This window comes from Gnatocerus cornutus, chromosome 8, assembly GCF_029298725.1.
Source record: "Gnatocerus cornutus isolate USDA-ARS CGAHR chromosome 8, icGnaCorn1.1, whole genome shotgun sequence".
Lineage (NCBI taxonomy): Eukaryota > Metazoa > Arthropoda > Insecta > Coleoptera > Tenebrionidae > Gnatocerus > Gnatocerus cornutus.
The window spans coordinates 14,494,943-14,507,473 of record NC_142240.1 but is presented as its reverse complement, the minus strand read 5'-3'; the positions used below and the strand labels follow the sequence as shown (position 1 = coordinate 14,507,473).

The 12,531-nt window shown below is 36.8% G+C and overlaps 4 protein-coding genes across 4 annotated transcripts in view; 1 reads left to right on the top strand and 3 right to left on the bottom strand.

Moving 5' to 3' along the window:
* LOC148170165 (neuronal acetylcholine receptor subunit alpha-7-like) overlaps positions 1-11,755 on the top strand; it is a 36,182-nt gene extending 24,427 nt beyond the window's left edge. The window contains exons 8-9 of the mRNA XM_088044439.1: positions 10,947-11,088; positions 11,467-11,755. Coding sequence (XP_087900565.1) covers positions 10,947-11,088; positions 11,467-11,693 — 369 coding nt within the window. The 3' untranslated portion in view covers positions 11,694-11,755. The remainder of the gene's footprint in view (positions 1-10,946; positions 11,089-11,466) is intronic.
* LOC148170168 (uncharacterized) lies at positions 392-3,376 on the bottom strand. The gene is made up of 2 exons (XM_088044438.1): positions 3,289-3,376; positions 392-3,238 (listed from the first exon to the last, which is right to left on the bottom strand). The coding sequence occupies exon 2, from the start codon at positions 3,223-3,225 to the stop codon at positions 718-720; it is 2,508 nt and encodes an 835-aa protein (XP_087900564.1). The 5' UTR covers positions 3,226-3,238; positions 3,289-3,376; the 3' UTR covers positions 392-717.
* LOC148170167 (transient receptor potential cation channel subfamily A member 1-like) lies at positions 4,442-7,000 on the bottom strand. The gene is made up of 2 exons (XM_088043498.1): positions 5,635-7,000; positions 4,442-5,586 (listed from the first exon to the last, which is right to left on the bottom strand). Exons 1-2 carry the CDS (start codon positions 6,998-7,000, stop codon positions 4,442-4,444), a joined length of 2,511 nt encoding a protein of 836 aa, XP_087899624.1.
* On the bottom strand, positions 7,242-9,802 carry LOC148170166 (transient receptor potential cation channel protein painless-like). Its single transcript, XM_088044436.1, has one exon. It carries the CDS (start codon positions 9,792-9,794, stop codon positions 7,245-7,247), a length of 2,550 nt encoding a protein of 849 aa, XP_087900562.1. The 5' UTR covers positions 9,795-9,802; the 3' UTR covers positions 7,242-7,244.
* Positions 11,756-12,531: the final 776 nt, after the last annotated feature.

Below are 12,531 nucleotides of genomic sequence, written 5' to 3'. Positions count from 1 at the left end.
GGTCCATTACGAAGAAATAACTCACATAAATCTTTGAATTACGCTGTAAAAGCACAATTAAGCTCAACGAAAGCTTCTGTAAGATGTTCACTGTCGGTTAAAAAATGTATGTTGAAATACGACACGCGTTTCCAAATTTATACGCTTTTTTAAAACTTAATGCATACAGGATGGTAGAAAATAACGACTAAAATTTGGTTTTTAGGTCTTTAGTTTTAGAGACCTAAAGGGCTAAAGTTCGCAGGGCACAAAACACAAAAAAAGTAGCTCATTACCTTGATAATTTCATAACTGAGAATATAAAAACCCAAAAAGGTATTTTAAAATTTGGCGATCGAAGAAATAATTTTTAACTAATTGGGAGACAAGATTTTAATCTTCCAAAATAATGTTAAACATTTAATATTTTATTGTTAGTTTATTTACAAAAGCTTAATTAAAATAGTAAGAATTAAGAAAATAAAATGCAATATTCGCATCAAAGAATCATGATTAGGGCAATGATGCCAGAACAGGCTACAAATTCAGGCCCTTCCCTTTGTAGATTTTAATCTAAATACCAAATTATTTCTCGCGATCTGTGGTAAAATCCACATTCAGACAATGAAATCCCAACGTGCGCAACAACGACACACGACTCCATTTATAAAATAAAGTGCAAATGTCTAAACCAACAACCTCCCGCGACAAACTATTAAAAACAGACCACGTTTCCACTTAACACTTTGCATCAAGATTCAGTTTTCCAAGCATATTCTCAATTCGCTCCAATCTCTCATTAATAGCTTTCAATGAATAAGGCGTTTCTGCGTCTCCATCCATCGTCAGATCCTTCAAGATAGTTTGTAACACATGGATTATACTTTGATCTTTAATATACTGTTTACTTTGCGGATCCTCTTTGGGGTAAACACATCCATTATTGTAAGGCTCAATGACTAGAACATTCTCCCTGTCAAAAACACAAGCGGTTTCAACCAATTTTTTAAACATCGACTTTAACAGCCAGTGGGAAGAATTCACGAATTGCGAGAAGACGATTTTCTCCATGCTCGTGATGTACTCGGCACGTTCGATCTTGTCGATGAACTCAGCTTGGGTGCGAATTTCCTGCATGTCACTTACTGCCAAACCGATTAGTAAGTTTTGCAGGATAATTCCAATCAAAACGATGAAACAGACGTAGATAATGTGACTGAAAATCGGATTTGTTTCAAATCGCAAAGGATAATCTGACTGGGGATCACCGGCAAACATTGTGGTAACATCGTACAAAGTTCGGAAGAAGAGAGAGTTGCCTTCGTTCAACATGTAGAAGCAGAAAAAGAATGCCAACACCGGGAAAATGTAGAAGATCATGTATTTACAAAACGTTTTTGTCGTCTGTTTGAGAATGATAACTTTGATGGCGAAGTACGGCAAATTACCCAACTGAAGAAAAATCCCCAAAGTTGAAAGAAGAAACACAAGAGAATACGCGAGTTTCAAGTTTGGATCAAGCAGAATTACCATCCAACCGTAAGCTATCACGTAGATAATACCAGCGATTAGAAACACATCCAAATAGTTCTCCAAACGCTTGAAATAGTTCAACTTGAATGTCACAATCTGTGTTATTTCGCGCATAAACGTTATCAGAAGAGCCGCCAAAAGAAGCCAGTTAGAAATAGTTGAATACTTGTTAAACGCGAAACCGTAGAAAAGAAGAGAAACGTATGCAATCAGATATAACAACAAGTTGAAATACACGATGTATTTAAATTTACTCCACTTCACTTCGATGTAACTTAGAATGACTGGATGGCTCACTAAATAAGTTAACTTTTTCGTCTTCACCAGTTGGGAGAGGAATTCCGATTCGTGGACATTACCGTCGGTGTTTTCTGAAGTCAGAGCTTCGTAGTCAAGTTCAAGAGAAAATTTCTCTTTTGAGTTTCTCAAGGCGAAGAGCATGTTTTCCATGTCCTCGTTGTCTTTAGGGATGCTGATACAGTTATCGAGGAACTTCTCCAGGACTCTTGGAGTAATTGAGTGCAGCGGGGAGTAACCAAAAGTGTCTTTTTTCGTTATTGGTGCCCCCATTTGCAACAATTTCAATATGTTCTCAGAGCACCGGTACTGAACTGCGTAATGAAGAGCGGTTCTGTTGAGTTCGTCGCTGGCTAAGAGGTACTTCCTTCGTTTATCTCTATGATAAGTTTCCACATGTTCGAGGAGCATTGTCATGTATTTATCCACTTTAATGGCGTTCTTCAGCCGCTTGTACTTAATCTGCATTTTAATGAGAATATCTACGGGCAAAACCAACTGCTTGTTGTCCAACAGTAGGTGAACTATTTCTTCGCAATCTTCATGAATTGCCGTCATGAGAGGAGTGTTGGGATTCTTTGGAATTGTTTTGTTCGGATCACCACCTCGGTCAAGAATGTGCTTAACACAGCTCTTTAAACTTTTCTTACAACACATCTGGAGAAGGGTACAACTTGATAACTCCTCGGAAGGGCCATCCACATCGTTGACTTCTTCGGCGGTAAAATCCCGCGAAATGAACTCATCTAACTGCCCAGTTTGAATGAGTTCAAACGCAGGTTTCGACGTGAAACCTCTTTGGGACTTCGCGAGCTCCACCAAGTCACGGAGATGCTCTTCTCGTTTCAGTAAACCCAACGGAGTCACTCCATTGGAGTCCGGTTGGTTAACACTGACTCCTTTTTGGATGAGAATTTGACAACAAACACGAAACTGTGGAGTTCTTGGAGCGTATTTCAATAAGATATTCAGAGCGTTGTTGGAGTAACTTTGCGCAACATTTCTGTGTCGAGCAAAATGGAACTTTCTGGGAATATGTCTCGAACAATGTACCAAAGAATTTGCTTCTTCCAATGTCAAGTGTTTGATAATAGCGCTCAGTTTGTCGTTGTTACCATTGATAGCAGCATAGTGGATGGCCTCCCAGTTGTCATTCTTGGTACGTTCCGTGCACTTAGCTCCCAATTCAATTAGTTTAGTTATAGTTTCACCGGTAACTTTATCAGTTTCGTGAATATCATTACACGCGATGAAGAAAATGTTGTGATGTTCATAAGGCTGTGAATATTCCACCGACAATAAGTTTTCATTGCGTTTAATGAGTTTCTCGACAGATGTTAGGTCGTTACGAGTCACATATTTCAATAATTTCTGTTTATTAGTTTCGGAAACAGTAGATAACTTCCCGCAGATCATGGTTTCAAGGCAGCTACAATGGCAATAGTAAAACAATAAGAATATTGAACTTGCTCTACTTACTTATTGAAATTGTAAACTGAACTGCGTTACTCACAAGGTTTTTCAGGTTTTATGTTTTTATAGTAATTGAGATAAAAAGATCATAGATAAAGTATTAGGAATTACTATTGTCAACCGTTACTGGTTGCTATAAATTACACAACAGTGATTAGATTAGCTTTTCATCAATTTTCGGGTCTTTTTTGATTGACAATGGCAGGGGGACGCACTTGGATTTACGTTTCATCATTAGCTGAACAGAATTAATTTAATTTTAATTACTCAATTTAATAAACGTTGGTTTCGAACTGGTCTCACATAGACAGATGCGTATAAGATCTGAATTTAGAATACTAACCTTGATTGATTTAAACAAACAACGATTGAATTTCTCTGGAAACTGTTATTAATTACATAGTTTGATTTCAAAAAATAAGTTTGATACTTTCTTGTTTCTATTATAATTAAAAAAAGCCCCTTTATAGTGTTGGTTAAACAACCATTTTGTATAATTGAACGTGATCAAAATAATTAATCATCCAATAGTTGTAACTTAAACAGGTATCAATAAATCAATTGATAAACTGTGACGAAGTTTTAATGTACGAAATGTTGCCTACCATAATTGTCTATAAAACTTCAGCAGACTTCAAACAAAATAAAATAAATAAAATCCACAATATCCGAAGCGTTTAAAAAATCTATAGATTGGAGGAGAACTCTTGAACTTATTACAAGTTGAAGAAATTTGATACAGCTCAAACTGCGGTTTCGATAATCTAGAATTTCCTGAACCCTACAAACTAGTTTAACTAATTTTCTTTTTTCCCAATTCTTCAGATTTATAAGTAATTGGCATTTCAAGCATTCTCAGAGATTCTCTAAGCTCAAAAAGAACGCAAAGATTGAAAACATACATAACTTGTATTGCCTCCAGATAAATATAAATCGTAAAGTTTAGATAATTCAGATAAGAATTTAACAAACCTAGACGTAATAATGCAACAATAAAGTTTTCTACTTTCCAGTATTTCGATAAGATTGTTATACTGCAATTCACTCTGACATTTGAACAATTTTATAAATGTACGCAGATTGCGAAACTTTTCGATTATCGCAGGTACTCCTCGAAGTAAAAAAAAAACTACAAACTCGCTCAAAATCATTTATTTGTTCAACACGAAGATACATGCTGTTTCTCAAGCAATGATTCAATCCGGTCCAACCTCTCATGAATAGCTTTGGGCACATACGACGCTTCGACTTCCGCATCCATTGTCAAATTTTTCAAAATGGTTTGTAAAACATTGATTATATTCTTATCCTTGATAAACTCTTTGCTTGCTTTTTTGTTCTTTGGGTAAACACATCCGTCGTTGTACGGTTGAATGACTAGAATATTCTCTTCTTTGAAAATACGCGCGGCCTTTAGCAGTGTTTCAAAAATCGATCTAGAGAGCCAACTTGAAGACTTTGCATCTGAAATGATAATTTTCTCCATGCCTGTAATGTAGTCTGCTCGTTCTTTTCTTCGAATAAATTTAGCTTGTTCGTGGATTTCTTGCAAGTCGCTGACAGCCAAACCAATTAGTAAGTTTTGAAGGATAACACCGATGAGAATGGCAAAACAGATGTAGATGATGTGGCCGAAGATTGGATTTGTTACGAATTGGGACGGGTAGTTGGAATCGGGGTCACCAGCGAACATGGTAATAACATCGTATAAAATTTGGTAGAAGAGGTCATCTTCATCTTCGTTCAGCATGTAAAAACAGAAGAAGAAAGCCAAGATTGGAAACGCGTAAAAGATCATGTATTTGAAGAAACTTAGAGATGTTTGTTTAAGAATGATAACTTTGATAGCGAAGTAGGGAAGCTTACCCACTTGCATAAACATCCCCCAAGTTGAGGTAAGAAATACCACAGAATACGCAACTTTTAAATTTTGGTTAGTCAACGTCAACATCCAAATGGAAGCTGTAGTATAGATAATTCCACCAATCAGAAACAAATCTATTACATTTTCCAAGTGCTTCAAGTATTTAAATCTAAATATTACCAACTGCACCAACTGACGAATTGATATTATTACAAGCGCCATGAAGAGAAAGACACTGTACACTTTTGAATACTTATTAAAAGAAAAACCATAGCAAAGAAGAAAAATGTACGCCATCAAATACACAAATAAATTTGAATACACAACGTACCTAAACTTGTGCCATTTCACTTCAAGGTAACTTAAAACCACAGGATGGTTGACCAAATCTCTTAAGTTTTGAGTTTGGAAAATCTGGTAGAGGAACTCTGACTCGCGTACTTTTCGCACCTTTTTGAGAGCCTCTTGATCATCTGTCTTTAGCTCACAGTCATCACTTTCAGAAGTGAGAGCCCCGTAATCAATCTCGAGAGAAAATTTCTTTTTTGAGTTACGAAGAATGAACATCACGTTCTCCATATCCATTTCATTGTCTTTTGAGATGACTATACAGCTATCCAAAAATGATTTCAAAAGGCTTGGGTCAATTGAATTTAGTGGAGAGTAGCCAAAAATGTCTTTCTTGGTTAAAGGTGCCCCCATTGATAAGAGTTTTAAGACGTTTTGGGAGCTTCGGTACTGAACAGCGTAATGGAGGGCAGTTCTATCAAGCTCATCGACAGCCAGAAGATATTTCCTGCGTTTAGAGTTTTTATAGTTATCGATATGTTCCAAGAGCATTGTCATGTACTTGTCAACTTTGATGAAATTCTTCAGGTGCTTGTATTTGAACTGAATCTTGACAAGAATGTCTTCCGGGATCTCTATCTTGTTATCCAACAGGAGTTGGACAATTTCTTCGTAATCCTCCTGGATTGCAATCATAAGAGGAGTATCGGTGCTCTTTTGAACTGTTTTGTTAGGAGAGCCCCCTTTTTCAAGAATATATTTAACGCACTTCGATAGTCCTTTCTCACAACAAATCTGAAGAAGTGTACAACTTGACAGTTGATCAGTCGGGCCGTCCACATCATCGAGTGCCTCTTTGTTGAAATCCGAAGAAAGGAACTCTCTTTCTCGATTAAGCTGGATGAGTTGGAAGGCAGTTTTCGTCCCGAAAATCACTTGAGAGTCTCTCAGTGCCACCAAATCACTAACATCTTCCTCTTTCTTCAACAAATCTAAAGGAGTTACTCCATTCGAATCCTGCTGACTCAAACTAACTCCTTTTTGAATCAAAATCTCACAACACTGCCGAAATTCGTATGTTCTTCTTCCGTATTTCAACAGAATATGTAAAGCGTTGTTTGAGTAACTCTTAGGAAAGTCGCTCGCAAAAGGAAACTTCGTGCTCACCAATTTTGAACAATACACCAAAGAATTTGCTTGTTCCACCGTTAGGTGCTTGACGATCGCGTTTAACTTTATCTTATTAGCGTTGATAGCAGCGTAATGGATGGCCTCCCAATGGTCATGTTTGGTTGGTTGGGTACAAAGGGCTCCAAGTTCAATTAGTTTAGATATCGTTTCACCATTAATACCATCAGTGCCCTTGTTCTTACCAAAGCCTTTGATGTCGTTACAAGCAATGATAAGAATATTCTGATGATCATGGAATTGATATTCCGCTGACAGTAAATCTTCGTTGCGTTTGATGAGTTTTTCTAGTGATATAAGATCGTTGGAGCACACACAGTGGAGTAACTTTCGTTTTGCACTTTCGGAAACTTTGGGTAGTTTACCACAAACCATCATGTCAAGACGACTTAAATAATCAAAACTGCATCACAGACTGAAGTCATTTCAAAGTAAATTGGAGTAACCAAAATTTTGTCGTAAAACAATTATTACGAAATTAATAAAGGTATAAAACCATTTGGGAGTTTTTGATCTAGTGATGAATAAGTCGTAAAACAAATTCAATGATATTGATAAGAATGCAATTAATATAAACCATCTGATAAATAATTTTTTATTATCACACATACATAACGGGTTTTCAACAGGATTTTCTTTTTGAAGAAAAAGACAACTGCTCAAGAACACTCTCAAGCAAATTTTCGATTCGTTTCAACCTAATTTCTTTATCTTTCGCCGCATCCGACTCCTTTGCTTCGTCCATCATCAAATTCTTCAAAATTCTCCGTAACACAATAATCACGCCCTCATCCTTAATAAACTCCTTTCTCGCGTTCTTTCCCTTTGGGTAAACACATCCGTTATTGTATGGCCGAACTACCAAAACCATCTCCTCGTTGAAAATACGAGCAGCTTTCAGTAACTTCTTGAACACTTTTCTAAAAAGCGAAGAAGAAGAGTTTATATTCAAGAAGATAATGTTCTCCATGCTCGTTATGTAATCTGCGCGTTCTTTCTTACCGAGATACTCGGCGTGTTCGTGAATTTTTTGCATATCACTGACGGTTAAACCGATAAGTAAGTTCTGAAGGATAACTCCGATAAAAATAACAAAACATAAATAAATAATGTGACCGAAAATAGGATTTGTTTTGAATCGTTCAGGGTAACTTCTGTCAGCTTCACCGGCAAATGTGATCATGACGTCGTACAAAGTTTGGTAAAAGAGGTCGTCCTCACTTTCATTCAACATGTAGAAGCAGAAGAAGAACGCTAAGATTGGGAAGGTGTAATAGAGCATACACTTGAAGAAACTTATTGTTGTTTGTTTGAGAATTATCACTTTGATGGCAAAGAAAGGTAACTTTCCCACTTGCATAAAAAATCCAAGGGTTGAGGTAAGAAACGTTACGGAATATGCGACTTTGAGGTTGTAATTTGACAACTTTGCGATCCACGCAGCGGCAATAATGTAGAGAATTCCACAGATGAGAAACAAATCAATGTAATTTTCCAACCGTTTGAAATATCTTAGGCGAAATATTAAAAATTGTACCAACTGACGCACAATTATTATTGCAAACGCCAGAGAAAGTACCACATAAATCACGCGCGAACTCTTTTTTAATTCAAAACCATAACCAAGAAGAAACACGTACCCGAGCAAATACAACAGAAAATTAGAGTAGACGGTATATTTAAACTTATGCCACTTCATTTCTAGATAACTGCTGATAACAGGATGGCTCACAAACTGACTTAAGTTAGGTGTGTGAAAAATCTGGTACAGAAACTCAGACTCTATTGCTTTGCTCCCGTGTTTTTTTAAAATGAGAGCTTCACACTCCTCACGTTCGGGCTCTGAGTCGCTGGTTTCAGAAGTGAGAGCCTCGTAGTTTATCTCAAGCGAAATTTTTCGTTTTGAATTGTCGAAATCGTACAACTTGTCTTTCATATCTTTCGAAAGAACGATGCAACTGTCTAAAAACTGTTCCAAAAGATTCGGTTCAATTGAGTGTAGCGGAGAACAACCAAAAACGTCTTTTTTGGTCAGAGGTGACCCCATCGATAACAGTTTTAAAACAATTTCTGGATGATGAAACTGAATGGCGTAGTGAAGAGGAATTCTATTAACTTTATCAGTGGCTATGAGAAACTTCCTTCGTTTTAATGGCTCAAAGCTTTGAATATGATCCAACAGCAAGGTCATGTACTTATCCATCTTAGTAAAGCTCTTTTTAATCTGTAGTTGAATAAGGATGTCTTCCGGCAACTCAAAGTTTTCGTTGTCTAACCAAAGCCGAACCACGTCTTCGTGGTCTTCTTCAATTGCTATCATAAGAGGAGTATCAGGATTCTTCCGTATCGTTCTGTTTGGAGAAACTCCTTTTTCAACAATATGCTCAACGTACTTTGTTAATCCTTCCTTGCAACAAAACTGAAGAAGAGTAAAATTCGATTTTTCTTCCGAGGGGCCGTCCACATCGTCGAGTTCTTCTTTTGTAAAATCCTGCGACAGGAACTCTTTTACCGAACCAGTTTGTGCAAAATTAAATGCGACTTTCGTCTTGAGAACTTGAGACTCTGCCAGCAACACCAAATCCCTGCAATTTTCATCCACTTTTAACAAATGTAGAGGAGTCACACCGGTCGAATCTTGTTGATTAACACTAACTCCTGCCGTTATTAAAATTTGACAACACGTTCGAAACTCTTCACTCTTTCGTCCGTGTTTTAACAGAAGATGCAATGCGTTGTTGGAGGAACTCTTCGGAAAACCACTTTTAGGAAACTCTGTACGTAACGGTTTTGAGTAGTGAACTACATCATTCGCTTCTTCGACAGTCAGATACTTGACAATCGCACTCAACTTGTCTTTATTTCCATTTGATGCAACGTAGTGGATGGTCGCCCATCGGTCAGGTTCACTAGGTTCGGTATAACTCGCTCCCAAATCAATCAGTTTTGTAATAGTTTCTCCTTTAACTTTACGAGTGCTTAGTTTTTTGCTAATATCTACATCATCGCAGGCGAGAATCAAAATGTTTCGATTACCATATGTATGGTATTTTACAGCCAGCAGGTCTTTGTCGCGGGAAATGAGATCTTCTATACATTTCAAGTTGTTGTTGCAGACGTGTTTCAGCAACTCTTTTTGTTTTTTGGAAACTTTAAAGTCAACACTGTTCATTGCAAAGAAATAATTTCTGTGGACGAGAATAGACTAAATTAGATTAGACACACAATTGTTATCAATGAAGTAGAAGGGGGTACAAGATAAAAGGATGGTGAGAACTTCTAAATTTAAAAAACGTGTTATGCGATTGTGATTATCATGATTTTGCATTGCTTATCGATTTTTATCAAGTGTAAATTTGTCAGTCTCAAAATGAGTACGTAATCTTTAGATAATTGGCGGTTTTCAAGACTTTTTGCGTCAGTTTTCGCTGAACATGGAGATAACTTGATAAGTAAATAGTAAAAAGTGCGTGTTTGCATTATCGCTTAGTTTTTACTATATGGGTCAATTTGTTTAATTACAAGAAGGATCAGAATCACCGCAAAATGGACATCAAAGTATATTCACACAATCCATACACTCAGTTACAATTATTATTATTGAGAAAAACTTATAAAATCAAATAAATCTAAAATACTCTGAAATTCTTTATAAACTTGACCAAAAGTTGACCATATTTTGGAATAAATCACATTAGATATTCGTTTGGCAACTTTCCGCGGCCTCAAAAACACAGAGGTAGTAAAATACCAAGTTAATATCACAAAGAAACTCGAAATTGGGCCAAAACATCTTGTTTCAACACAATAAAAATTTTCATTTAAGGGGCATTTTAATTTCCGCCCGTACATATCGCTCGTATCTTTAATATTCGCGAAATATCCACAGTTTTAGTGGCGACAGTAAACTCTGCAAATTCGAGTAATAACGCCAAAGAGAATTATGATAAGATAAGAAACGTATTATCTAAAAAAAAACTTGTGTTTTGCCAACGGAAACTGAAATATCTAATTATAAGGTATTCCCTAGATATGCAGAAATAGTGCAGTCTTCGCTGTCTCACTTCTAATTAAAATATCTTTACTTTTACCGACTTGGCGTATTTCATGACACCTTCGAAATCGTTTTATTATCGTCGCTCTTCTACAATCACTTCGCAATAACTAAGTTTTCGTATTATTCTACTTAGTTTCATTACAACCGCTTAACGTAATCCTCGAAGTTTCCTTTCCGTGTCATTGACAAACAGCTAGAAACGTAGTCAAATTTACTTCTGTTAAGATTCTCAATCAACGTTGCTTAGCGTTTGGACTTCTGTTGCAGGAAATAAACCCTCAAACCGGAACTAGACTGGACTGCCCATGGCCTTGGGCCGATAAACTTCCGCAAGAAGACGGATATTGCTTGCAACAACGACAACAAAGGTCTCCTAGATTCGTCCCGAAGCATAGAGTAGAAGATTTAGGTAAAAAAGTCATGTCTTACAAACTCGGGAAATTTAAATTGTTTTTGTATGATGCTAAAAAAATTCGCGGAGGAAAAGTGATGGGAGCTTTTTATTGCTTCTTGTGAACAAACTTCCAAAATAACTCCAACATTAAATTTCATACAAGATACTTTTATTCACGGTATTTTAACTTCGCGATAATTTTCATAAAAACTGTCTTGAAATTGACATAACGCCGACAAAAGCTGTGCCATCCTCTTTTCAGACGATGCAAATTCCATTATCAAATTACAAAAATATCGAAAGGAACTACAGCCCGTGGATAACTTTCCGCATAAAAATTAAGCAACTCGTATCGCGCTGATTTCTCTCTTTGCTTTCTAATTATTCTTTCAGACGCATTCGAGAACCAAATAATACGAATTTTGAACAAAGTCCACGCCAGCATAGACAGAAACGAGCAGCGATTGAGCGAACAGGACAGAAGAGAGTTGACTGAATTAGAATGGAAGCAAGCGTCCATTGTATTGGATCGACTCCTTCTTGCAGTTTTCCTTCTCATCACTATCATCAGCACTACGACGATATTATGCAGAAGTCCCGCGAACGAGACGGCCTCTTAGTGCATTTAGTGCCAAAGACAAACATCGATCATCGGAGGTTTGAGATTTAAGAGCGTTTCCTTCAAAACTTAGTTTCCATTTTTAGCAAAAGTTGTTCAAGGAGGCGCACGCGTTATAACCAACGAAAAATGGTTATCAATTTACATTATTGGTTGTATAAATGTGATAATATTAATAAGACGTGTCGTGTATTCGTTTTGGGTGCAACGTTGAGTGTCATTCCAGCAAAAATAAATCGCTATTGTTTCCTGGAATTTACGCAATAAGTAAACAGGGAAAATTGCCGAAGCTTGAAATATGACCGCTGAAATGACCCTGCATCAATAAATTGTAGATTTATTCAAATTGAATATTTTACCAAAGTTAGAATTGGTGATCGTAAGACAACAATACATAAATTCTGCCCTTCCACCTCCATCTAGCTTAGATTTAATCTGCAAATATTTAATCGACCATCACAAGATAACGCTCCTCTAACTGCGTGTAATCCATTAATAAATTTCGAAAGCACTGCTTTTAGCTGTTGGAACTTTTTTGACGGCGACGTAATCAACTTTACTCATTGTCCATCGCACTAAAAAAAGCTCTATATTCTCTTCACGACAAGAAACGAAATTCTTTCAAACGATACTCGAAAGTGAGACCTAACCCTTGCCCGGAACAGATTCAGAATTTGCGGAAGTATCTCATGACGTCATGACCTGGAGGTCAATGGTTTTTCTTCCAAATTCAGAATCGCCCGGCGCATCCACCAATTTTCTATTAACTCCTCTGTTATCAATATTGTTTTGTAACACATGTTGCAACTAAATTCCTTCAATATAAAATCAAATTACGA